Source organism: Prenolepis imparis, unplaced genomic scaffold (genome assembly GCF_030444845.1).
Source record: "Prenolepis imparis isolate NDT839.2.m4 unplaced genomic scaffold, iyPreImpa1.0 SCAF_13, whole genome shotgun sequence".
NCBI lineage: Eukaryota > Metazoa > Arthropoda > Insecta > Hymenoptera > Formicidae > Prenolepis > Prenolepis imparis.
Window position 1 is genome coordinate 2,468,619 of NW_028141171.1, and position 27,921 is coordinate 2,496,539.

Sequence of the window (27,921 nt, forward strand, 5' to 3'; positions counted from 1 at the left end):
GCGAATCGGTATCAAGAACTTGTTACTCAGATTATCATTTCGCTTTGCTTGATGACCATTCTGCGACGACAACATCAATGTGAGATCGCTATCATAATTCAAGTCTGAGTTTTCAAACACAAAGATGACATGTTAACACTAAATGCCAAACGGCTCTAAATAAGTGCTCGTTACAGCAACCGAAATTGGGAAACGTCAACGATATTATGTGGGTAATAATTCGCCTACTCTGCACAAATGTTTCCAAATATCTCTGTGTATGTGAAAGGATTTTATGTATTTATTCGATACGAAAGTCGGCTCATCCGGTTTTAATCACACTTTAAGATTATAAACGAGCGTGCGATCTTTAAGATCGAGTTATGCTCCTGTTTTCTGTGTTGCTAAATTATAATAGTTAATAAGTACATATGAAAATAATTGCCGCTAAGAAAGTTCGGCGCAATTTCTGATCACGAAGATAAAGAGAGAGAGAGAGAGAGAGAGAGAGAGAGAGAGAGAGAGAGAGAGAGAGAGAGAGAGAGAGAGAGAGAAAGAGAGAGAGAGAGAGAGAGACAGACGTGACGCATAAAAAAAGGCGAGACTTTCCTACCTTTAACGTCATCGTCCTCGATCGTTGTGCTGCTATCGGTGGATTCCTTCACTTGAGAGCCATCACCCTTCTTCGTGATGATGCTTCGACCTGGAGTGCGCAGAGTGTTTCAGTAAATCAGCATCGGAAAAACAAAAATGGAAAAAAGATGTTGATATATGTATATATATAAATATATTTATTAAAAAAATTTTTTTTTCTCTCTTTAATACCTACTTTATCTCTCTTTAACAGTGTTCTATTCTTAAAACATACGTCAATAGAAGGAGAATTGCCATATCTCCCGTAGAACAAGCCTGTCAAAGATCAATACGAGATCAGAGAAAGAAAAGTAGTGCTGAACAATCATTCGCAATCCGGACCGCTGTGAAGTTAGCCCCTCATTATTTAAAAAATTAATTTTTTTCAGAGTTCTGTGTAGATCTCCGATAATTCCAGAGTTCTTGATAGTTTTAAGAAATAGTTCTGGCCATTAAAGACATGAAAAAGCATTTCAAAGATATGGGGGGCTAACTTCACGCAGCCCCCCATTTTTGAAAAAAATTATTTTCTATTAGAGTTCCGGATAGATTTCACATAGTTCCAGAGTTCTTGATACATTTCAGAAATAGTTCCGCTCGAGAAAATTTAAAAAATCGAGGTTGAATATTCAAAAGTAGTACAACAAAAATAGTCATAACTTTAAAAGTATCAGTTTAATGCAATTTTCTTATTAAGATTTTTGATAGAACTCCGCGGGGGCTATCCAGAACTCTTAACAGAACTCTCAGAAATCTTCAAAAAATTTTTTTGTACTTTGAACTACAAATTCGACACATAATCGTTCGTAACTTTTTCGCTATCAATTCTACAGACTTTTGCCATTAAGATTTCAAATAAAACTCTGCGGGGGCTATCCAGAACTCTTAACAGAACTCTCAGAACTCTTCAAAAATTCTTTTTGTACTTTGAACTACAAATTCGACACATATAATCGTTCGTAACTTTTTCGCTATCAATTCTACAGACTTTTACCATTAATATTTCAGATAGAACTCTGCGGGGGCTATCTAGAACTCTTAACAGAACTCTCAGAACTCTTTTTAAAAAATTTTTGTACTTTGAACTACAAATTCGACACATATAATCGTTCGTAACATTTTCGCTATCAATTCTACAGACTTTTGCCATTAATATTTCAGATAGAACTCTGCGGGGGCTATCCAGAACTCTTAACAGAACTCTCAGAACTCTTCAAAAATTCTTTTTGTACTTTGAACTGCAAATTCGACACATATAATCGTTCGTAACTTTTTCGCTATCAATTCTACAGACTTTTGCCATTAAGATTTCTGATAGAACTCTGCGGGGCTATCCAGAACTCTTAACAGAACTCTCAGAACTCTTCAAAAAAAATTTTTGTACTTTGAACTAGAAATTCGACACATATAATCGTTCGTAACTTTTTCGCTATCAATTCTACAGACTTTTGCCATTAAGATTTCTGATAGAACTCCGCGGGGGCTATGCAGAACTCTTAACAGAACTCTCAGAACTCTTTAAAAAAATTTTTTGTACTTTGAACTACAAATTCGACACATATAATCGTTCGTAACTTTTTCGCTATCAATTCTACAGACTTTTGCCATTAAGATTTCTAATAGAACTCTGCGGGGGCTATCCAGAACTCTTAACAGAACTTTCAGAACTTTTCAAAAATTCTTTTTGTACTTTGAACTACAAATTTGACACTTATAATCGTTTGTAACTTTTTTGCTATCTGAATTCTACAGACTTTTGCTATTAAGATTTCTGATAGAACTCTGCAGGGACTATCCAGAACTCTTAACAGAACGCCCAGGATTCTTAAGAAAATATATTCAGACTTCAACTCTCTCGTCCCTGTTTTTCTAGGAATAATTTGTATATAATTCGCATCTTACTAGAGGTTATTAGGATCGCTGATTATGAATTTGCAGTCAAAATTTCAAACTTAAAATAGCAGATCTATTATGATGGACCAATTTATATATAATTCTTAAAAGATATGACATTTTAAAGAACGGAGACATATAATGTTGCACCAAGCATTAAAGATAAAAATTCCATTCGTGTAATTCGCACTTTCGAGTATGATTTAAATAATGCGACGTATTTTGATATTTACGTTTCGTTGTTAAACATGGGCAGCGAGCTACTAACGCAACAACATGACTAACGTCTACTCGGATAAAACAGTCGAAAAATATGTACATTTAGAACATGTAGTTAGAACGATATACGTTTAGAAAATACTATTATAGCAAATTGTCTCCGTTATCACAAATATGTCTCCGTTCTTTAAAAATTCATATCTTTTAAGAATTATAAATTGGTCTGTCATAATAGATCTGCTATTTTAAAGTTTGAAATTTTGACTGCAAATTCATAATCAGCGATCCTAATAACCTCTAGTAAGATGTGAATTATATACAAATTATTCCTAGAAAAATGTCAGGCACGAGAGAGTTGAAGTCTGAATATATTTTCTTAAGAATCCTGGGCGTTCTGTTAAGAGTTCTGGATAGCCCCCGCAGAGTTCTATCAGAAATCTTAATGGCAAAAGTCTGTAGAATTGATAGCGAAAAAGTTACTAACGATTATGTGTCGAATTTGTAGTTCAAAGTACAAAAAAAATTTTTGAAGAGTTCTGAGAGTTCTGTTAAGAGTTCTGGATAGCCCTCGCGGAGTTCTATCAAAAATCTTAATAAGAAAATTGCATTAAACTGATACTTTTAAAGTTATGACTATTTTTGTTGTACTACTTTTGAATATTCAACCTCGATTTTTTAAATTTTCTCGAGCGGAACTATTTCTGAAATGTATCAAGAACTCTGGAACTATGTGAAATCTATCCGGAACTCTAATAAAAAATAATTTTTTTCAAAAATGGGGGGCTGCGTGAAGTTAACCCCCCATATCTTTGAAATGCTTTTTCATGTCTTTAATGGCCAGAACTATTTCTTAAAACTATCAAGAACTCTGGAACTATCGGAGATCTACACAGAACTCTGGAAAAAAATTAATTTTTTAAATAATGAGGGGCTAACTTCACAGCGGTGCAATGGGATATCGTCGTTGATCACTAACAAAGTATCAACGTGGTCAAACTCAAGCAAAGCATGCAATCCCTCCCAACCATAAAAAAAACCATAGCAACGACGATATCAACGCATTAAAGACGATTGTACTACCAGTGATGTCAGATTCGGTCATGCATCAAGCCAAATTGTAGGAAAGGGGATATGGTAGGGGTAGTAGTATGGTTGAGCTCGGCGAGCTCATACGTACGCCATGTACCCCCACCATATTCCCTCCCTTACGATTTGGCTTGATGTGCGACTCGAATCTGGCATCACTGCTCACTACCTTCCTCTTCCGTACCGATTTTGGATACAGTACTCAGTGCTCAATTTCATTCCATTTCACTCAATTCTATTTCTTCCATTGATGATATGTTCTAAGGTTCAAGAAAGACTCAACTAAAAAACCTTAAATATTTTTTACCTCGTAATTTATTGAATACAAAAGGTACCTGAGACTTGCCTCCCATCGCCTCTTTTAAGTTTCTTCTACATCCGCCGTATTCGCCACATACACACATACATACAGATCTTGCCTCCACTGATTTTCACGTCTTTGGACTGTTCAAATTGGAGGCAAGTCTCAGGCACTGATGCCAGATTTGAGACGCCAAGTCGTAATGGATGGGGAATACAAGCGAAAACCGCGTACATGTAAACGGCGGCACACGTACATCATTTTCGCTTGTGTTGTATCCCATCCATTATGGCATCTCGAATCTGGCATCACTAATTTTAGGTCCAACAAAGAGGAGTAGATAGTGCATGAATGGCTATGCTCTCAGCTAAAAGACTTTTTTTCTAAAGGTATCCATGTACGTCCGATACGTTGAACACTTGTATTGCACACTATAGAGACTATGTAGAAAAATGATGTGTATACCTTTTATTCAATAAATTACGAGATAAAAAATATTTAAGGTTTTCAGTTGATTCTCCCTTGTACATTACGCGCGCGCACGTATATGTGCGTGTGTTTGTCTAAGTGTGTTTGTATATGTAACAATAATAAGTATAAAATAGGAATTGGAGAGAAAAAAGGCAAAAACGAGGCAGAAAGAAAAGAAAATCCAACATTGTAGAACAGATTGATATAAGGAATCCGGGTCAAAATAAACGAAAGATGGATTAAGTAAATCCATTCGGAATTCTTGGATGTTTATTTAGATCCGTTTTTGAATGCGTTCCCACAATTGAAACAATTTTTGAAGCATTTCTCGATTTGGAAAGCATATTATCACTAATATCAAATACTGCAATACTAAAAGAATATTGCAGCAGATATTCCTTCTTAATGCTTAAAAAGTAAGTTCAGAAAAGTAAAAAAGCAAGCTTCTTTAAGATCGCAAATATTAATTTAAAACTACATAGCTTTTTTTCAAAAAGAAAAAAATAGAAAAGAGAGAGAGAGAGAGAGAGAGAGAGAAAGAGGATGAAAAAAGAAAAGGAAAAAAAAGAGAAAATGTATAATTGCTTTTAAAATTTATATGTAAAAAAAAGTATGGAAAATTATTCTAATTATTTTGATATTGTGTATGAATATTGAATAAATATATTCTTTTCTAATCCTAGCTATAATAAGTTTGATTGTGACTTGTATAATTAATTAATAACCTAATCAACACTATTTCGAATATATTAAAATATTTCTTTTCAATATTATGATGCAACGTACTAATTAGTAATTAATAAATAGTAATCTTTTGTGTTCTCAACATGCGGGATTAATGTATTGATAGTGTATATTTTGCATATACATTAATAAGTTCCTAAGCAAATCTAAATAATTTTATAAACAACACACAACAATGATGGAGTCATTCAAGGTCATCAAAAATTGAAACAAGTACATTGATCATCAGATGAGATGTGATGAATAACCATTTCATAGAAAGAACAATGAATAATAAAGAAAAAGAAAGAGAAAAAAAAGATTTTGAAGCGAATGCATTCATGCTACAGCAAAATGTGTTTATTTTCTATTTTCATAACTTCTATATATATATTAATGCAATTGCACTTTATTATTAATATCTCTAATCTATCGTAAAAATACATATTTCATCTTCGTTCATTAAATAAAATCTCGATATTTTTAAACTCCAAAGAGAGATATGTATGTATTAGTTTAAGCAGATATTATTTTCAGGAAGCAATTTTACATTTCTTATATTAAAAATCGCCTTTTAAATATATTTCAATAGGTAAAAACATGCAAGAAAAAATATAAACACATGCCGAATACGTGCAACAAAATAAATTATTTAAATATTGTTTATATCGATTTGTTAGATGTACGTTTTTTTAGATATTTAAAAATAAATTGATAAAGGTTTTCATATACATATCATTCAAGTTAAGGATTATGTTTGTGATACAAACTATATTCGCAGAAAGAATAAGGAAAGAAACAAGATTTGCAAGAATGTAAAATTAAATTTAACTTTAATTTCAAATACGAAAAAGTTGATGTACATATTATTGATACAACGAGAAAATATTGAACATTAATTCACTCAAATAAAATTTAATTTAAAAAATGTATAGCAAGAAAAGGAAAGAAAAAAAGAGAAAGAGAGAGAGAGAAAGAGAGAGAGAGAGAGAGAGAGAGAGAGAGAGAGAGAGAGAGAGAGAGAGAGAGAGAGAGAGAGAGAGAGAGAGAGAGAGAGAGAGAGAGAGAGAGAGAAAGAGGCATATACATATACATACTTAGTTAGTGCAAAATTACTCTGATGGAAATATTGTGTTAAAATCACTGAATCTATTTCAATATAAATCAAAATTTTTACAGAATAAAATATAATTAAATTCTATGAATTTTAATAGAAATTAGCGAATACTTAAACTGTATCTTTGGAGCGCAAACTCGAGAAGTAATGATGGGAATTCAAACATTGAAATACTATTGTATTATATGTATAGGGTGGGGCATTTATAGTGACGCGGGCATATTTTTCGGAAACGAAGCGAGATATCAAAAAATGTTTCAGACAAAAGTTGTAGGGTTCCAAGGGAGGCATAACACCGTGACCAGGATGTGGTATCAACACGATGGTTGTCCATCTCATTATGTAGCTGAAGCTCGAGAAATATTAGACAGAAATCCTGGTCCATGGATAGGACGTAGAGGACCTGTTAATTGGCCTGCCCGCTCTCCGGATCTCACTTCTCTAGACTTTTTCTTATGGGGATTCATAAAAGATAAGGTTTATCAAGAAGTACTGATTACACCTGAGAATATGCGTCAACGGATTATCAATGCCTGTGCGAGTATCGATGAAGACACTTTAATAAAAGTTCAGCATTCTTTTGAAAAACGTTTTCGAAAATGTATCGAAGTTAATGGCCATCATTTCAAACATTTACTGCAATAAAATTGTTTGAATTTTGAATAATCGGATATCTGTTGTCTTAGTTTTGAAATATCTCATCACCTATCAATTTTAGGTCATAAATATACTAGTACTTTTAGACTCAAAATTGAACATTCTTTTTATTTCCGGAAGGAAAAGTACACCCTCCCATTTAAAAAAATCAAATTGACCTCGAAATGACCTTCAAAATTGCATTCCAAAAATAATCTAAGGTCACGGTGTTATGCCCCCCTTGGAACCCTACAACTTTTGTCTGAAACATTTTTTGATATCTCGCTTCGTTTCCGAAAAATATGCCCGCGTCACTATATATAAATGCCCCACCCTGTATATTGTATATAGGTATAATATTGTATTATATATTACTATTGTATTATATATTGTATATATATGTATATGTTATATATATATACATATATATATACAATATACAGGATGTTCCAATGAAAAGTGTCCACCAGCATTATTATGAAATTTAGTGATTTTTTCGAAAAACGCCGAGACAGATTAATTTTGGTTTCGAGGAGAACAGATTCTTGTCATAAATTCATCCACCTTAGGCTAACCCCCTAAGGAGAGTGATAATCCCCTCAAAAATTTTAAATGGCAACAGGGGTCAAGTGTGGCATATCATTAATCATTATAAAGATCTTTTAATTCTTTTTACAATGGTTTTTTTTTTAATTTAAGTCAATTAATTTTCGAGAAAATGCTTTCGAAGTTTCAGGTACAATCAATGCAAATTCAGTTTTGAAAACAACTTTTATTTTATTAAATGTTCAAAATGTGTGCAAACAAACCCCCCCCCCCTTCGCCGACCTCCATACAGTAATAAAGTCTTTGCGTAGTTATATCGACCATTTTGCAGTACAACTTGTAATTCACGATTTTTCATTTTAAGCTACAAAAATAATTTTCAGTATATTGCAGAAAAAGTCGAAATTGTTACACTCTATTTCAAGAATAATGATTGTGCTAGAGCTGCAGCCCGAATATTCTGTACTGCAAAATGTTCGACGTAACACTGAGCAAAGACTTTATTATTGCATGGAGGTAGTACACATATTGAACATTTAATCAAATGAAAGTTGTTTTCAAAACTGAATTTGCATTGATTGTACCTGAAACTTCGAACGCATTTTCTCGAAAACTATTGACTAAAATTTAAAAAAAAACCATTGTAGAGAATTAAAAGACCTTTATAATAAAATAATATGCCACACTTGACCCCTGTGCCATTTAAAATTTTTGAGGAAATTGTCACCTCCCTTAAGAGGTTAGCCCAAAATGGATGAATTTATAACAAGGATCTGTCCTCCTCGAAACTAAAATTAACCTGTCTCGGCGTTTTTTAAAAAAATCATTAGATTTCATAATAATCCTGGTGGACATTTTTTGTTGAGACACCCTGTATAAAATAAATTTGTATAACTACAGATGTTAATTAGATTTAAAAATGTGTAAATGTTAAAATAAATGTTAAGATAAAAGATCTGTATAACTGCATTATTTTAAATATGTTGCATTATATTGTTTCTTTAAAATTTGCTGAATTAACTTAATTTTTAATGAATTTTTCTTTTTAACTTTTATTTAAATTTTAATAAAAATCGCAATGAAAAGAGATCAATTAATTTGATTGAAATTTCAATATGTAATTCACTACTATTACAATATGGTTTCATTATAAATTCAATAAAATATTTTCATCAGAATAGGTAGGCAAAAAATCAGAACATGCTAAATGCCGAAAAAAATGAATTTGTAGAAAGTTTTAGTGTTTTCAAACTAAATTATATAAATTTAAAGTTCGAAGATTTTCGCGTAAAGGAAGCGCATCGGATAAAAGAACATCCAATTTTTTCGTTATGTCTTTTCTTCAATTGTAGACTATTCTTACCAGTTGCCAAACTATTTTTTGGTTTTGGCAACCATTAAGATTTTGTTATTATAAGAATGTAGAAATAAATAGAATAATTGTTTGTACATAAATTGCAACTAGAAATTAGATATTTTTTCTTAAAAACAACTATGTATTTTTTGTACACCAAATTGATTTCTCTTATTATTTTGTGCATAAAAATTGAAATAAGATTATCAAAAAAATGAATATTTTACGAGATTTCATAGTTCATGTAAGATAATGTCAAACTAAAGTATAAAATATATTGTAAACACACAATTCACTTTTTGGCCATTTTATCCTTATAACTTCTTATGCCGAATAAAAATATTACGAGGAATCAATTTATGTAAAAAAAATAATGTGGTTTCGTTTAAAAAAACTGTGTTGACCTCTAAATGACTGTAATCCAAAAACAATTCTGGGCCTTGATGTTATGCTCCTCTCGAAACTCTATAACTTTATATGGAACATTTTACCCAAAAACGTTTAATTTTTAAGATAATCGACTGTATCGCTTAAAATAAAATACCCTGTGTATATACATATATGTATATACACACACATACATATATGGGGCATTATTCATGAAGTAATCCATCCAAATTTTTAAAGTTTTCCAATCACGCTGAAATTTTCAGAAATTATTGTCTTATCAAAAGTAAAATTCTTGCTGAAATCTTTTGGCCCACGCCCAACAAACTATTTATTAACAGGGACTTGAATTTTTATCATTTGGGCCGTCGCGTTCAACTTCAAACGCTGATAAATTTCAGTAGACTACTCCAATTTTAAAAAATAAGATGTGGTTTTCAAAGGTCTTTTTACGTACTTTAATCTTGTAAAATCAGATTTTCAAAAAAGTAAAAATTTATTTAAGATTTTTAAAAAACAAAATAAAAATCAATTTTTTCTCAAAAGACATCTTCGATTTCCTTCGAAAAAATCTTTAAAAAAGAAGAAATCTTCCCCTTTAAAACGAGTCCAAGATCAAAATAGACAGGCTTTTAGTTTTCAAGATACAGTCCGTTTTAGGACCGATCGCGTCACTTACAAGCAGTGGGTGCACACTCGCGCTCGAACGTCATAGTTATTTTCTGATTTGATTATTATATTTTCTTTATTATCATATTTATTTGAGCCTGTTGGACGTAGGTCAAAAGATTTCAGCAACAATTTTATTTTTGATAGGACTACAATTTCTGCAAATTTCAGCGTGATTGGAAAACTTTGAAATTTTGGGTGAATCACTTCATAAATAATGCCCCATATATTGTATATATTTTATATACATATAATATCTATATATATATTATATATTTTTACATAATATATTATTTATATTTATTAAGTATTAATATATATTTTCTAAACAATTATAATATATAAGAGAGATATTTTAACTTTTGTAAATACAATCTTTTCACTTCTACATATTAAAAAAAACAATTAATGTTAACTTTAGTGTGATATCAGTAAATTTCTTTGATATATTATCAATGTTATTTAAGGTCAAAATGCAGATGTTACACTAAAATAAACATTCACCAAAATGGATTACATTAAAAAAATATAATAATAAAATACATAATAAAAGTTAGAATTGTTGAGATAAACATTTACTAAGTATTAGATATTACTACTACATTAAAAAAATACATAATACTTAAAAAACTACATAATAAAAATTAAAACCGTAGAGATAAATAGCACTTTTTTATCCAATATTATGCTTCTTTGGCAAAACAAAATTTTATTTTAACCGGAAGCTGTCACAAGTCAATCGTTTCTCCTGATTCAATATCATCGACTGTATCGTATATCGATTGTTGTATACTTGTCAATACGCGGCATATCATTCATCACTCGATTATCGAATGCTCTATTATAAAATTAATCAACAGCAAAAAATTCATCGTACGAATAAAGTACGTCGAATTTGCACCTCCGACCCACTACGCACGCTGCGGTCTTCCTTTGTCAAAAAAAAATAGTCATAGATAATAGATTAATTAAGAAGAGGAATATATATACACGAGAGAGAGGGGAAAAAGGAGAAAGAGAGGAGGGAGAGGAAGGGGGGAGAGAGAGAGGAGGGGTGAGAGAGAGAGAGTGTGAGAGGGGGGAGAGAGGGGGAGGGGGAGATAGAGAGAGAGAGAGAGAAACACATAATTCCTTACATATAAAAGTCATAATATTTCACACACCGTGTGATGGACGTAAGATTGCAATTGTCTCACCATGAAGGTAATTTTCTTTAAAATATGTTCAAGGAAAAGAGATTGGCATATGTAGCTATCGCTTTTGAAAAAATATAAGCAATTAGGATGTATAGGTATATAGTAATCAGAGAATAATGAATATGAGTCTGCCTTGCTCAATGATCGTTTGCGAAGAGAATCCGTAATCTATGATTACACGTCCAAATATGCGTTGTGATATCTATAGTGTACAACGGGATTATTGTTAACTATCATTAAACTTTCATAGAAAAACATGAGCATCGTAATTTCCACAAAGTAATAATTATCGGTCGCAGATACCAAGTAGAATGACGTAATAAGTAAAAGGGATCCTAAAGTCGTCCTGTTTTACTGACAAAACGATCATTTTTGTGTACGCTTTTCTTTTTATTAGTTGAATAGAATAATAAATGCTTTTCCACGATTAAAGTACATATAGAAACAAAGCGGAGACCTACCAATTTTATATTAAAAAATTAAAAATTTTTAATAAAAATTGTTTTGTTTTTAACATAAACTCGGTAGATCCCTGTTCTATTCAAACAATAAAAAGAAAAGCGTGCACAAAAATGATTGTTTTGTCGGTAAAACAGGACGGCTTTAGGATCACCTTAAATTAGAACGTATCTTATCGAAAGATATAATGTTGTAAATAAAATGAAGTTCGTAACCACAAATATTCCGCAACTATAATCAATTTATAAAAATACAGAAAAAATAAAATAATGCGTACATCTTAAAAGTATATAAAAGTACTATAAAACATCGAGAGTTTCATTAAAGTAATCATAAACATCTCTAATTGTAATTTTACATAATAAATTTTATAAATAAACTATATAATTTTACCGCAAATGTGCGTGACAACGTACGTTTTTACGTGCTTTGTTGTAGATACCACTATGATTAAAAGGTTATGATCACGATCGTGTATGAAAGCGGGAAACTACATATATGAAATCTATCTAATGATTCATTTTGGGAAAGTTGTATGTCAGTTCCGTATATTTTCACAATCAAGTCATAGTCGATGCAAGCGAACAACCCTGAGATTCAAATAGAATTTAGGTTATGTAGTATATACATGAATTTAGGTTATGTATATGTATATTCGATAACGTAATATTTTTAATCTTATTTAATTTTCAGGCTATTAAAATATAATTAAAAGTTTTTCGCATCACATCGCGCGTTTTTCTTTTTCTTTTTTTTTATTAAAGCGAAGTTGAATCATAATATTATTTTTCCGTGATATAAAATATGTATGTCGATACTTTTAAGGATTATTAATCTTTCAAGAGTAACTATTTTGCGAGATTTTCTCAATCGAGATGGCTAATAAAAATGAAGTCGGGCTAAACAAATCAATCAATGTTTTCGATTTGTTGTTCACGAGGTTTTCAAAATATTTCTCTAATAACCATGTGTTAATGAGTCTCGAAGATAATCTTTATCCCGAAAACAAAAAATGAATTCAAAGCAAGAAATAGAGTCACGGATCAAGGAAAGAGGAAAAATTGAAAGAGTTTTAAGACTCAAAGTGTTGAAATAAATTTAATTAAAATCAAAATTCTTATCAAACTTTGATAAGAAAGAGAAGAGAAGAGAACAAAGTAGGAAAGCTTAAAATGTGAGGACTAAGAGTTAATTGTTTCGCAGTTTTACTCGAACAAAAGATTCGGACGGAATATACAACGGGACGAAAAAGAACAGCCATTATGTAGATAAAAACAATATTATTCCACTTGACAATTTTCTATCATGAGATATAGTTGAATTGATTTCGTTTGTATTAAATTTTTTTGCGTTTTCAATTCGCTTTTCCGATAAATAAAAAATGACAATAAGTTTTTCCTTAATAAAGAATTTTACATTTTTCTTATGTTGATATCGCGGCACAAATCTATATATCTGCTACAGAAATCTCGATTATTCGCATCAAAATGAATTATCCAAAGTATTTCGGAAATGTGTGAGCATGTCTTTGCAACGTAATTAAAAGTACAAAAAAAGAAATATACAAATATATGTATATAAATACTTTAACACTGATTGTAGTAAAAGGTAAATCACACGTGTTATATACAGATATATGATATATTGTAGTATGATAAATGTGTAGCGTCGAAAATCTACAAAATGCAAGATGCTTAGCTACTTGTCAATCTAAAAAAGGGAAGGGAGTGGATGGGAATCAACATATATTCTAAAAATATTATTTTAGACGATAATATCACATAAGCAAATATATATGTGTATAGATGCATATGCCATATACATAATGTGGCATATTATCTGCCAAACATTTATTACGAATTAAGAACGAGCCCGTATTTACTTATACTAGTCGAACAAATAACAGCGAGATGTGTGCTTATGCGTGTATATCTGTGTAAATGTCTATAATAATCCATATTCGCACTCATCTTTTCAAATGGCAGTTTCATTTTTATATTTTTAAAGAATTCTAAAGCGACTATATGCTGCACAAACTTCAAACTGCTGTTCTTTTACTTTATTATTTTATAATAATTTAACAAAACTTAACTATTTTTTATAATAATGTGCCCAATTTTTTATATATGAAATTTTTATATTTGGTTATATAAAAATATTGTAAAACAAATTGTTGAAATAATTTCTCTATTAATATTTTTCTAGTAATTCATATACATATAATTTCATTTATTAATCTCTATTTGTACGTTTCTTTAATAGCAATATAATTTATTTCAGTCTCTAAGTAATAGAACAAAAGACATTCTACATAATATTAAAATATTATTGCATAAATTAATAGTAGATATATCTAATAAATAATTTCATTACGAAAAATATACATTTTTTTAAATACCATTTATTTTTATTATGCTGATTAGGTTGAATTTGATTAGGCTAAGTAAAATCCGAAAACGTAATTTTTTGCTCTTAATTTAGAGCTACGCCTAATATCATTTTTCTAAAATGCTATTATTACAAGGTTCAAAGAAAAATATTGACATAATTAAATAAACTCTTATATAAATAAATAATATAATTTCTTGAAGGAATGATAAAATTTTTTGATAAATACATTTAGATGTATGCGCGGATTCTATAATGATTTGAATGTTATTAAAGCTCTCAGAAATCGACTCTAATGTTGACTCTAATGTTGACTCTAAAAATTTTTACAATATCCACGATATAATGAATGATCAAATACATACGATGAGTAAGAAAATATTCCGAAGGCAATGATAATTTATTTAATTTGTACTGAACGATTGTTTGCCTGGTTTGTATCGAATGACGGCATGATAACAATGATTAAATGAAAGGGAAAACTGCTTGAGTGCATTGTGACGACAATTTAAATTACCCAGAATCTTCGTCTTGCAATAAATATGCACATAAGGAAAAAAGTTTCGATATACTTGCTCAATCGCAAAATATATATTTTTTTAAATCCTTTCGCTATTCTAGACATGCATATAGATTTGGAGGCAAGAAACAAATTTATGAAACATTTATTTTCTTACTTCTTCTTCTTTTTTGTGACACTACAGACCCCTCTACATATATATATATATATATACATATCTGCAGTGTGCACCTTTTTATAGTTTTTCCATAGACATACAGTTTTGGAACCTACAGTTTTATATCGGTTCCAAACACTGAGCTATATACTATACTGGAGTGCTCACTCCATGTTAAGCAGCCGGTCACCGAAGACAGAGAGGGGTTGATGGCAAACATATCTATCCTTGTCTAAAACGTCTTCTGATTGGTATTTTAGCTTGAGTAGTACTACGTTAGAAAAGGACGGACTGGTAGCAATTTTCTATCTCTCTTTTCTCGTTTCTTCTCATTGGAGTAAGCATTCCAGTATAGTATATAGCTCATTGTCAGTGGTTCCAAACGACCAGATTAGAGGGGTAGCAAAAGACTTGCGGTAATTTGCTATAATGCCCTATCTACACCTAAGGATGATCCTACTCGTGGCTCATCCGACTGCTTTCGCCCGTCTATGGTATTTCGTATGGTTTTTGACCGTCTACACTACTCTACAAGCTGCAAGCAAGATTATCCTTTGGTGTAGACCCAGCATTATCTGCCGAGAGATGACGATTGAATAGATCCAAGATTAGAGTCTCTATAATTGGCCAGATGGCGCGGTCTTACTTCTCTTATACTGAAGAAAAAAAAGTCTATAATCAGAGTTTAGTCAACTGCCAGTTTTACTAAAATATACGCCGTCTTACTCAAACGTATGTGTATATTTCTCTTTCTCTCGCAGAATTTTACCAAAACTGGCAGTTGATAACCAGATATATTTTTGGTCGGATTTAAACTCAGGCCCTCGGGCATTAGAAAAAAAACGCACATTCTCTGTGCCACGGTCAAACACTTCATTTTTTTATTATAAATTTATAATATTGTTATTTTGTGCACTACATAGATATAAAAAGTGTGTGATATGTCATAATTATAATATTATTTTTTCATCAGTAACTTTAATAAGATTCAGCATAACGAAAGGATTCAAAATTATTTGTCTTTATAACAAGAGTCACGAGAATATATTTAATATAAATGTCTAATAATAAGATTCAGTTTTCTGGGTAACACAGTCTTTGCAGGACATGAAGTGCGAGTCATATGCATCGACTATATGAGATAGATAGGGGTATACGAAATATGTAGATGGGAAACATCATATCATGATAACCAATGTGCCGAACGAGCGAAGATGAAACGCGATTGTTTGCTTGATAAGCGCCTAATTAACTATGAACTTGCATCGACGAATTATTTTCAGAGAATTGACATGACATGTTGATTAAAGCATCGTTATGATTTTCTGATTTCTTGTTCAACCTCGCTCCTTCGATAATCTAACGTCAACGAAAGGACTTTAATATCTCTGTACTGAGCAAAAATATATATACCAGTGCTTCATTCTGCAATCATTTCCATGAAAGAAAATATTGCTCAGACACAATTTGGTAATGCATAAAATTTTTTATATTTATTTTAATTTTCGTAACTACCAAAATAAGGTTGACAACTTGTTCTTAACAATGACAAATTTAACAGTAAAAATATTGTGTACACGACTGCATGATGAAGCATTTCTTTAAAAAAAAAAATAAGCGAAAAGGTAGATAAACAGATCCTCTACAAAAGAATGCAAGAGAATGCAAGAGAAATCAAGATTGGAAGGAAGTTTTGTTGCATGGCTCGGATTATTAAAGGGATTGTTGAATTCGTATATATAGATACACGGGGAAACGTCAAATTTAACAGGAAAATATAAAAGTACTGTCTGTCGTGGACCGTATAGAGCGCTGAAGAGGGCCGGAGGTACTTACCCTGTGTATCATACTTACTGGAAAAATTTCGCGTTGCCAGCATGGTCGTCAATATAGCGCCCTGCAAATGAAAAAAAAAGATGATTACTATCAGTCATGCAACATCAAACAAAAAAGTAATAAGTCCGTGATAACGGCGCAAAGTACCCCGCATTAATCTTATGTGAAATAAATTTCGATTAAATCAGCTGGTTTTTTCATATATTGTAGCTTATGACCTACTGAACAAAAGATAGCCTCAAATAATGGACAATTATTGAGTTACAACCAGTCAAACAGCTCGCAAAGCCCGAGTTTTTCATGTTTGACTGATTGTAAATCAGTAACTGTCTATTATTTAGCTTCAAGCCTATTATATATTTTGTTCAATAGATCATAAGCTACAACATATGAGAACCCCTCCCCCCAGCTGATTTTATCGGGATTCAATTTCATTTAGGATTTTATATAAATTCAAAAATCCCACACTAATCCTATATAAAATTGAATCTTAAAATCTGCTGGTTTTCTCATATATTATAGCTTATGACCTGCTAAACAAAAGGGATAGGCTTAAAGCTAAATAATAGACAGTTACTGATTTATATAAACACGAAAAACTCAGATTCTGCGAGTTGTTTGACTTGCTGTGGCTCAGTAACTGTCCATTATTTAGCTTTAAGGCTATTATATACATTTTTTGTTCAGCAGGTCATAAGCTACACATATAAAAAACCAGCTGATTTAACCTAAATCTATTTTACATAAGATTAGTGCGAGGTGCTTTGTTTTTCCTTGCCAAACAAATATAAAATATTTTGATTTCCATTTAAGAAAAGTAGTAATTAGTGAATTTTTCGAATGTGACGCCATCTGTAAAACAAATTATGGAACATAATTAAATTGTACAGGACGGACTAGTTTAATGAACAGGATGGACTAGTTACTGTAAATATTTATTTTCTTAAAAAAATAAATAATACGCCTTTTAGTACTGTAAATATTTATTTTCTTAAAAAAATTAATAATTACGCCTTTTTAAAAAAAATGTTTCCCACTGTGCGCTTCGCGATTTTGATTTTATTGAACGCGCAAGATTGCCGAGACCGCCCAGCGCTGAGCGATGAGTGTGCGTAGCGTGACTCCAAGGAGCCACTAAAAGGACGAACAAGAGCACTCACACAAAAAAATAAATATATATGATACTTAATGCAGTCACTTTAATTTCATAAATTTACAAAAGTCAAAAGGAAACAGCGAACACACAAGTTTAATTCACGCGCAAACTATATCAAGATTGCACAATAAAATCAATTGAACAAAAAAGGTCCTTAGGCTGAATGTCACACAGGTAACAATGAACTGCACCAAGAATAATCTTGATTGTCAGAGTCTTAATTAAAGTATTTAGTACTCACTCACGAATTACTTTGACAAAGTTCGTCGCGTTCTTCTGAGCGAACGGCGACCGTGAGTATCGAAACACCGCAAAATGAAGTGAACTTTTGTTTGCAACAATCGCACGAATGATTTCGTGACGAGCGAATCGGAATATGATCCGACGGATCAATGATATCAGAACGCGAACTATTTGGCGAAACTGAAATCGCGACGATGTGAGAGCTGAGTTGTCGTAGAGAGACGAGTGCTTAGCGGGCGATAGCAGGCGCAAGACTGATTCGCAACCGAAAATACGGAATTTAGAAATAACAAAAAAGGACGAAGTCTTATTGGGTCAAATTTCTATCGAGAAATCGGCGTTTTCCGAAAAAGCGACGAAAGAAAGATAAAGGCATTCTTGTACAAGCAAGCAAAAATAACAAAAAAGGCAAATAAAACGATTCGCGGTGATCACGTGACAAACGCGAGATTATCGTTCGTTCGAGGATCAACTCGATTTCCGAACACCCACAAAAGTTGTTTGAGATAGACATCGATGTCAATCTTCGTTGCATTCAGAAAAAATTCTAACCTATTTCTGATTTGAAATTAAGGTAAATATTACAAAAAGATTATCCCTCACTGATCACTTTGATTTTCATATATTATAGTAAATAGAACTCTGTGATTCACATGTGCACTTTGCAATCATTACGAACTTTTGTAATTTCTGATAATAAAATACACTTTAAAGTGTTACATTTTTATTTTTCTAGTTATATTAAACTTTTTGTACTCTGTTATTTGTCTCTTTATTGACATTTTTTGTTTGTATACGCTATATCTTTTTTGTCTTCAATATGAGTTACACTGTCGTCAACAGATTTCATCTTTTTCTATCAGTTCTTAAACATACGACTACATCAAAGAATAAAGAATAAAGGAAGGAGCATTTGCCCGAAAAAGTGAAGTCAGAACCATACAAACTATGACGTCATAACTGTTTGTGTTTTGCACTCGCTTTACGCACTATTTTACACCATCATCATTCTTATATTCATGAGATGACGTGAAGTCCACTATCTATCACGAACAAAGTATGACGTAGTCGGCATCACCCCTCACTCTCAAAAATTCAGCAAATGCTCCTTCCTTTACTCTTTATTCAGAGTGGACTACATATATTAATCTAACCTAACCCTACCCTGAAAAAATTCTAACTTAATCCAACTAATTTCTGTTTTTTTAATTAAAATTAGAACCTGAAATTTTCTTTTTGTTTTTTATATACTCTCAAGTATATACTTAAATTATATATATTCTCGTAAATTTAAAAATTATCGAACTAATATTAAACCTACGAATTCTAACCTAAAATATCTCAAAAACTACAACAAAGCGTTGCGATTGATTTCAAGTGCACTCAAAAATAAACCCGCTAATATATAATTTATATATATATATATATACATATATATATACATATATGTATATATATAATATTGTATTTATACAGGGTGTTAAAAAATCAAACCGACAAATTTTGAAAGAAAATATAAAAGACTTCAAAATATATAAATTTGATACTATTTTTCTCTACGACAGACCACGAAATAAACTGTTAATGTCCATATTTAACAAAGAGAACGAAAAGCTAATTTAAGTATCGAAGTCCCGTTAAAAAATGGAGAGCAATATATGTATCTGTAATCGCTAAGTAAGTAGATTTGATAAGTTAAAAATCAGGCATATTAATAACGGTGGACATTTTTTTAATGTCTACGTAATTAAAGGACATTCAAACAACGTCTTTGGGACATATTTTAAACATCCAATAAATGGAGACATAAATGAAACTTCCCAGGACATATTTTGAATGTTCAAGGATGTCGAATTGTTGCGTGGATAGCCTCAAAGATTCATAAAAATTGAATAATTAATATATATATTAATAATTTCTTAATAAATAAATTTAAAATAGCATTTTTGAGAAAGATAACAGATAAAGTTCACGTTTGTATAATTAAAAATTAAGAAAGCATACGAACTATTATAATTATTGCCACAAAAATTTCAATTAATAATATTGAAAAATATATATATAATTGTATTATTAAATTATATATGTATAGTAGTCCTCCTTATATAAAAATCAAGTGAAAGCACAATTTAAAAAAAAACTAATAAAAAATTTTACGCTGTTTAGCCATCAAATGCGCTCGATTTTGGATCTCACACTCTTAGCTTTATAATCAATTGAATTGAAACTCTAACAGCATAATAACATGTAAAATCGTACTGCTTCGATTGTTTAATCCTCGATGACTTATCAAATGACAGGGTTGTAAGTAAAATAGCGCTCTATAGATAAAGAGACATTATCGGTTTCTAACAGAAGCTGTTGTTATTAACCAAAGCTGCAAGAGTTTATCTGCATTATAAACCGGCCGTTTAAAAATAATTTTTCTTGGTAACTTTTACAAGAGCTATATTTATATATCATATATATATATTTTTTATAAATTTATTAGAAAGTCCGTAATCATCTAAATCATAGATATTAAAGCTTCACTAGTTTAACTAAAACAAATGTTGATTGTTTTACATTAATATGTTTATTACTTTTTGACTCCTAAATCATCGAAAATAATTTTTTTTTTCTCATATATAACAATTGAAAAATATATTAAAATAAAAAGTACGCAATTTTTATTTAAAATGTTTTTCGACTTAAACAACATAATTACGAAAAATTTAACAAATTTTTTTCTTAAATATTATATACATATACTGATGTATATTTTTGAGAACTGATTTTCTCTCATTCAATAATGACTCTCGAGATAGATCGATAAGTGAAAATTAATTATCACTGCTGGCGAACACGCGTTGTATTGTTCTAATTTCATAGATGTTAGTAACACGCACAGATTGTGCCGCACGAACGATATCTAAATCGTAAAGCGAATAAATAGTACGTGATAAGCGACCATAATGGATTTTGCATCTGTAAAGTCGAGGATAATATATAAGATTTTGCGGTCGCAGTTAGAATGAGAATTTGCACGATTACAATCATATCTTTCTATATAATCGTATCGTATTCTTTAAAATTAGTAATCGACTGATATTCGCGAATCAAACAAATTTCAATCTTTTGACAACATCAAAAGCTATGCAATATATATTTTCCAAATGAGTCACTCGTGAAATTAAATTCAATTTTTTTTGTAATTATAACGATTGATCGAGATATTTAGCTTAACTGTAATCTCTTTCGATACAAATTAAAATAAATGATAATATATAAATCAGCAATATTTTTTAAAATAGAAAATACAACAAATTTATTTCTTTGAAGAAATAAAACAACATTTATTATATTTTAAACATTTCAAATAATTCTTGATGTTTTGGTTTTTATTTAAAATTTTATTTTGCAATATCTATGAACAAAAAAAATTATTGTGTATATATATATTTGTAATTATAAAATATTTTTATTTGTTGCGCAGTAATTAGATTTTTCGAAAAAATTTTTCAAAAAAAGTTATTTAAATAATAATCTAATTATTTAAATAAAAAAAAACAAACTGCGAAATCTCATGTCTTGAAATCGTAAATTTGTGTAACTTTTAAATAACGTACTTTAAGCAAAGATATGCAAATACATATAAATGAATATGAATGAAAAAACTTTCCAAAAGAAAGAAACTTACCTTTAATTTGCGCCTTGCATTGAATTTCTTCAAGCAGTCCACGGTCTCTTGTCTGTGCACAACAGACGCAACACGTTCACGTTGCTAAAACACAAAACAAATGGAAAACATATTAGACATATCGTCCTGAGAAAACAATTGGATTAAATCACCTAAAATTAGATCTTATTATCTATTAAAAATATTATATATATTGTATATAATATATCTAATACATAAAAACATTTATATTTTATCGGTATATTTTTCATCTATTATTGATTTTAGACAGATAAGAAAAATTAATTTCTATGTATAAATACTTTCCCGATCAAAATAAAATGGAATCTCGTTTTTTAATGTGTAAACATATTAGATTTATAATTCTATTTAAATGTAATAATTAATCAACTATTTGAATTATTAATTAATTTATTTAAATATAACAGAGTTATAACTCGTTATATTTATTAATTACTACCATACGTAGTTACTTAATACACATACATAAGAAATAAAATCAGTTGGACGATAAAACTTAATATCATCTAATTTATAAAAATCATTAACATATGACTGATCGGTACGTGTAGCCTCGATATTTTTGTACAGAGTTTTTACTTCATTTTCCAATTTTACTCCATTCTAGAATAACTATTAAAATATTGTAGTTGTGAGACGCTTGGTATATAGGATATTCCAATTTATATTAAAGATCCCAATAACTTGGAAGAGTTGGAAGTTACGTATTATGAAGAAAAGTATTTCATACAAATGTTTTTTAGGATTTCAAGCGTACTTTTAATAATGCTATTAGTTTGACTTTGAGGTGGACGCACTATGATCTTTTCAAAGTTAACTGGAATTTTTTAAATGTAAACTCCCCCATTACATTATTGCATAATTCTTATAACTGATATCAAGGAATTTTTAAAATGATATAAATAAAGTCTTTTCGGTTAATAACTCCCTGAGTTATAAATTTGCAAACTTCAAATATTGCTAACATTAGCTTTATCTAACAATACGATGTACCACGTGAAAGTTACCCGGTTGGATTTACACCTCTTTTTGTGTGTATGTCTATCACAGCAAAAATAAAGTTCTCGTACACACGCATGGTTCATCACATCCATAGTACTTAATAACTCCAAACCTTTATTATTATGTTGCGCAGAAAATTTTTTATCTATATATTCTATTATATCCAATATTATATATCTATATCCATTTTTATTAACATTCAGCTGTATCATTTGTATCATTCTATGAAATTCTCAATTGTTGCTACCAGAAGAGGAACATTACGACAAGTTTCGTTCATATTTTTACGCATTGTTGATCGCTGTTCATGAACAATATTTTTTAGTTCCATAAAGATATAAAAAGTCTATCGAAATAAGTGGTCTAGTGATTTTTAAGGACCATGAAACGTGACTTCCTCTATCAATCCAGCGACGGAAATAATGTCTATTTAAGTAGTTCCAAAATAATATGAGTGTTTTGTGTGTGAAAGCATCATCATACTGCAATCACAGCAACCTCTGCCTCTGCTTTGTATACAAATCGATATTTTCTAAGAGCGTCGGTAGTTAATATTCAAGAAAATGTAAATAGGCTTGGGCCATTAACATTTCCTTCCAAGAATGAATGGATTTATGATACTGCCATTGATAATGTCATATCGTAAATTAAAATTCCAACGATATTAATGGTCAGTTTGTTGAAATCAATAAGAGTTTTGGACAATAATAAGAATTAATAACGAGAATTTTGATTTAATGTTCTAGTATTACGGACAATTACTTCATTGCTGAAGAGCATATAATTAAAAAAAAACAATTGGCGTTGGTTTGTTTAAAACTTGTACAAATACCACATTTATATTGATGGAAGAAAGACACCATTTAAAAAATCCCCAATATCAACTATAAGAATATATGATAAAAAATGAAAGTTTCCAATTAAAAATTTCAACTAATCTTGCCAATGGGCCATAGCACATTTACCTCATATCAATAGCGCTTTTATATATTCTCCTTGAAATCCTAAAAAATTCTCTAAAACATTCTCGATAACATATTTCCGAGTTATTAGTATGTTTAATTTAAAATGGGACATCCTGTATATATAGAAAATGTCTCGAAAAAAGGCCTATAAAAATTGTAAAATTGTAATTTGTACATTACTTTATCTAGATGTTATAGAAATATTTATAATACTTGCAGTCAGATTTCTATATGAGGATTAAATGAAAACTAATCATATAAAAAAAAGAATAATGTTTTACTTTCCACAGATTATTCTTTTCTTCTATAGTATAATATAAATCTATATTATGATGATAAAGACAAACTTACGCAAATCCATGGATGCTTCAATGCCTCGCTGGCAGTAATTCTTTTTCCTGGATTTACTGTTAGCATCTGATTGATAAGATTCTTGGCTTCTGGCGTGACGGTGTCCCATTCTGGACTCGGATACTGCATAAAATAAGCATAAAAGCAATGTTAATACGAAAAAATTTTACATAATTATTAAAATAATTACAAGAAAATTATATAGACTAGGTAGTCCAACAATGAACCATTGGTACACTATGAACCATTGCGATATTTCGTAAATGTGACTTTGCCAGATTGTGCTGTTGTCATGTAACGACTTGCATTTGAACCCCTTCTCGACTCCCCAAACGGTTGGTAAATCGCGTGAAGAACGACCATGAGAGGCCACATTTTGTGAATTTTGGGTAACAAACTAAATTTATTTTGTAAGTTTTACGCATTTTTCATATTTTTGTTGTAATATCTATCATTTTTTTCATTATTCTATAGTTTTGTACGTATATTTAGTTTTATAATTTTATAAGCAATTTTTCTCTATTTTATTATTTTATCATATTATTTTAGAGATTATCGTAAAAAAGGTTATATAGTCTACAATGAACTATTTTTATGTGGTAAACAATGAACCATGGTTTCCATTGTTAACAACAATTTATTTTCTTTTTTAACTGACTAGTTGCTACAATAAATAATAATTTTAAAAATCTGAGAAAAAGTCTGATTAAAAATAATAAGAATATTAAAAATTTGATTGTAAGCTTCAAATAATAAAAACAACATAATTAAGTTAGCTTTAAATTTATACTATCCTAATCTTATTTATCATGTCTTATAATTACCTCTTCACTAAATAAACATTTTAAAACATAATGAAACTGAAATAACTCTAACAATTCACAGTATAACATATGTGGTTCATTGTTTACACACCCCTGTATACACAATGAACTATTTCACATTTTTTAAAATAAATTGAAATTGCGGTTAAATTTAAAAAATAACTTATAAGTTATCTTCTACATCATGTAGCCAACTAAATTCATAAACTGTATGCAAAAATACAGATCTCCAACTCAATAATTGAAAAAGATATAAGCCTCTGCATGGTTCATTGTTGGACTACCTATACCTTATAGTATCAATTAATTTAGTATATATTGAGCTTCTTTCGCACAATACATTTTTTTTCTTTTTTCTTAACATAGCACTTCTTATCAAGCTTTCAGATAAGATGTTCTAGTCTAGAAATTTTAAAAAATTGATGATAATTATACAGATACGTACATCGTATGATCCAGCCTTGATCTGCCCATAAAGTCGATGCTGGTCCTCGTCCCAAAACGGCGGATAGCCAACAAGAAGAATGTACAGGATAACACCGCACGCCCATATATCGACTGCTTTCCCATAAGGTTCCTTCTTTAGCACTTCCGGACTGAGGTAACCGGGTGTTCCAGCAAAACCTTTTTTACCAATTGTTCGGATTCATTTACTCTCCAAAAACATACGGTACATACAAAGGATTGAAAGGATCAGGGCGTTACGTGCGCGAAATCACGTTTTAGGTATTACTACTTCTTGTCTAAACTAACTTCCTCATATTTAAAAGACAAACATAACTGTCCGAAAACTTTTATCGCAATTAAAATATTTAAAAATTAATAATAAACTTGATTTATTAATATAAAATATGATTTTTTCCGATTACATCTAATTTATTAATAAATGCGACAAAAGCTGATAACTATTACTTCTGCAATTAATAATAACTTCTGCAATACGCGATTTTATCTCAAAATTTTTGTAAGACAACATATTGAAAAATGCAATATAACACAATAACAATGACGGAAGAAGAGTAAAAAGAGAATAAATATTTCGTAATTAATAGCCACACAAAAAACTAAATTATATACAGTCATCAGCATTATAAAAATTTTTTTTATTTTAGCCATTTTTATGACTTTCTGTCGTACGTATAATTAATTGTAGATACCACGCGCTATTACGTAAGCATTATGATTGCAATCGAAACGCGGTCGCTTTGGTGCAGCAGAAGTACTGGCTGAGTAATTAAATGTCTATGATTGTTCCTTCGGAAGTATTATACCAGCAGTTACATTAGAGATATCTCGGCCATTTTGCCATTTATTCGTTTCATATACCGTTTCCATAAATATATATTAAATCGAGCTCCAAAAATAAATTTTATACATATATGTGTGTATACATATACAATATTCCCTTAATTTAAAAAATAAGTTAAATTCAGGTAGCTGTAACTTCAGTAAAAATTAACAAAATTTAAAAAAGAATTTTAAAGCTTGAAATTTTTACTTTCGAAAGGTTACTACTTTTTTCTTAGTTTCTCTATAAGTTTGATAATTTTAACATAAAAAAAATCACGAGTTGGAAAATGGGAATTTTTCATTTTACTTTGTTTATCACGTGCCCAAAAAAATCTGTGACAATTTTCGATTTCGTAATCTGAAAGCTTTTTCCTTACAAAATCGTTTTTCAAAAATGTTTCTAAAATTTTTTGTTTTGTGGGTTATCGCTGATTAAGTAAAAAAATGAGCATTTTGACTTTGATTGCTCATAACTCCGTTAAAAATCACCGTACCGCAATTCGAAAAACAGATTCTTAAAGTTGAAACTTTGCTCTATCGAATAGTATAATTGCCAAGTTTTTAAAAAGAATATAAAAATATGATTCAAATAAATAAAAATAAAAATTAACGATTTTTGCATTTTTTATTTTGATTGAGGAAACAATTATAAACAACAACAACAAAATTTATTCTTTACGTTTTTTTTTGTACTCTTAGTATCTTGTATTTAAAAAGAAATTTGCAGAATAGCTATAAATTTTTTTTCATAGTGGCCATTATGATTTTTTGAAGCAAAACAAACAAAAAATGATAAAATTTCTTAATTTCAGTGAAAAATAAAATTTAATTAACGTTAAAAAAATTGATTTTCAGTACACTGATACTATATTGAACTTGATTAATTAATGCAAAGAATTTGAGATATTCAACAATTTTGCGTCCTAACAAATCTAACACGAAACACTAACAATAAGAAGCTAAAATAGGGATTGTTCAGCCATTTTCAAGTTATTACATTCTCAAACAAATAGTCAGTATTATTACATCGCGTAATTATTTGCCACGATAACTAATCTTTCATAATAGCTCTTATCTGTGGAAAGGAACGATCGAATCTTAATTAAGGTTCAAATATCACCGTGTATCAAAGCATCATCAACACACGCTCCTCTGTTCACAGGAATCGTCCGCAGTAGCATTACGTCGTCATCAACAATAAAAACTGAAATTTCGATTATTAATTCATTAGGAAAATCGGATCCCACTTACCATACCATGCTTGTGCTTCACCCTGCACCTCGATTGCCAGACCAAAGTCCGCTAATTTCACAGCCGCCCCTTTCGCCTTGCTCGCGAGAAGTAAATTTTCGGGCTGCAATAAGAAAAAAACAGATTTATCGTCATTGTCGAATGCACCTTTCCTCTCTTCTTATCCTCTTGTGACTTTTTGGATCTTTTTATGCAGCTTAAAATTAAAATCAAATATGAGAATTTATTATGTGATTTTTCTGACGTTGAAATTGATGTAATGTTGTATGTAATTTTTTTCTTTCGTCGAGATTGAAAATGCGAACTATCAAATTATTTAATTCTGAAAATAGAGTTGTCGGCAAATTTTTTTTAGGTTTTGAGCATGAGATATCCTATAAAAATCATAAAAAATAAACGAAACATCATACAGAGGTGGAAAAATAAATTACGCGAACGCTTGCATGATCTATTTCGACGTCAGCTCTGCAAGCGCATAGTTCCCGTTCACCAAATTCCATCTTTTTCTCTACTTACTTTCAGATCTCGGTGCACGACTCCGTTATGATGGCAGTGGTGAACGCTTTCCA

General features: G+C 30.3%; 1 protein-coding gene across 1 annotated transcript; it reads right to left on the bottom strand.

Moving 5' to 3' along the window:
* Positions 1-665: 665 nt before the first annotated feature.
* LOC145944435 (uncharacterized) lies at positions 666-27,914 on the bottom strand. Its single transcript, XM_083052758.1, has 7 exons — positions 27,869-27,914; positions 27,353-27,455; positions 25,257-25,435; positions 23,988-24,110; positions 21,649-21,732; positions 16,589-16,631; positions 666-682 (listed from the first exon to the last, which is right to left on the bottom strand). Exons 2-5 carry the CDS (start codon positions 27,358-27,360, stop codon positions 21,725-21,727), a joined length of 318 nt encoding a protein of 105 aa, XP_082908884.1. The 5' UTR covers positions 27,361-27,455; positions 27,869-27,914; the 3' UTR covers positions 666-682; positions 16,589-16,631; positions 21,649-21,724.
* Between the last annotated feature and the right edge of the window lie 7 nt (positions 27,915-27,921).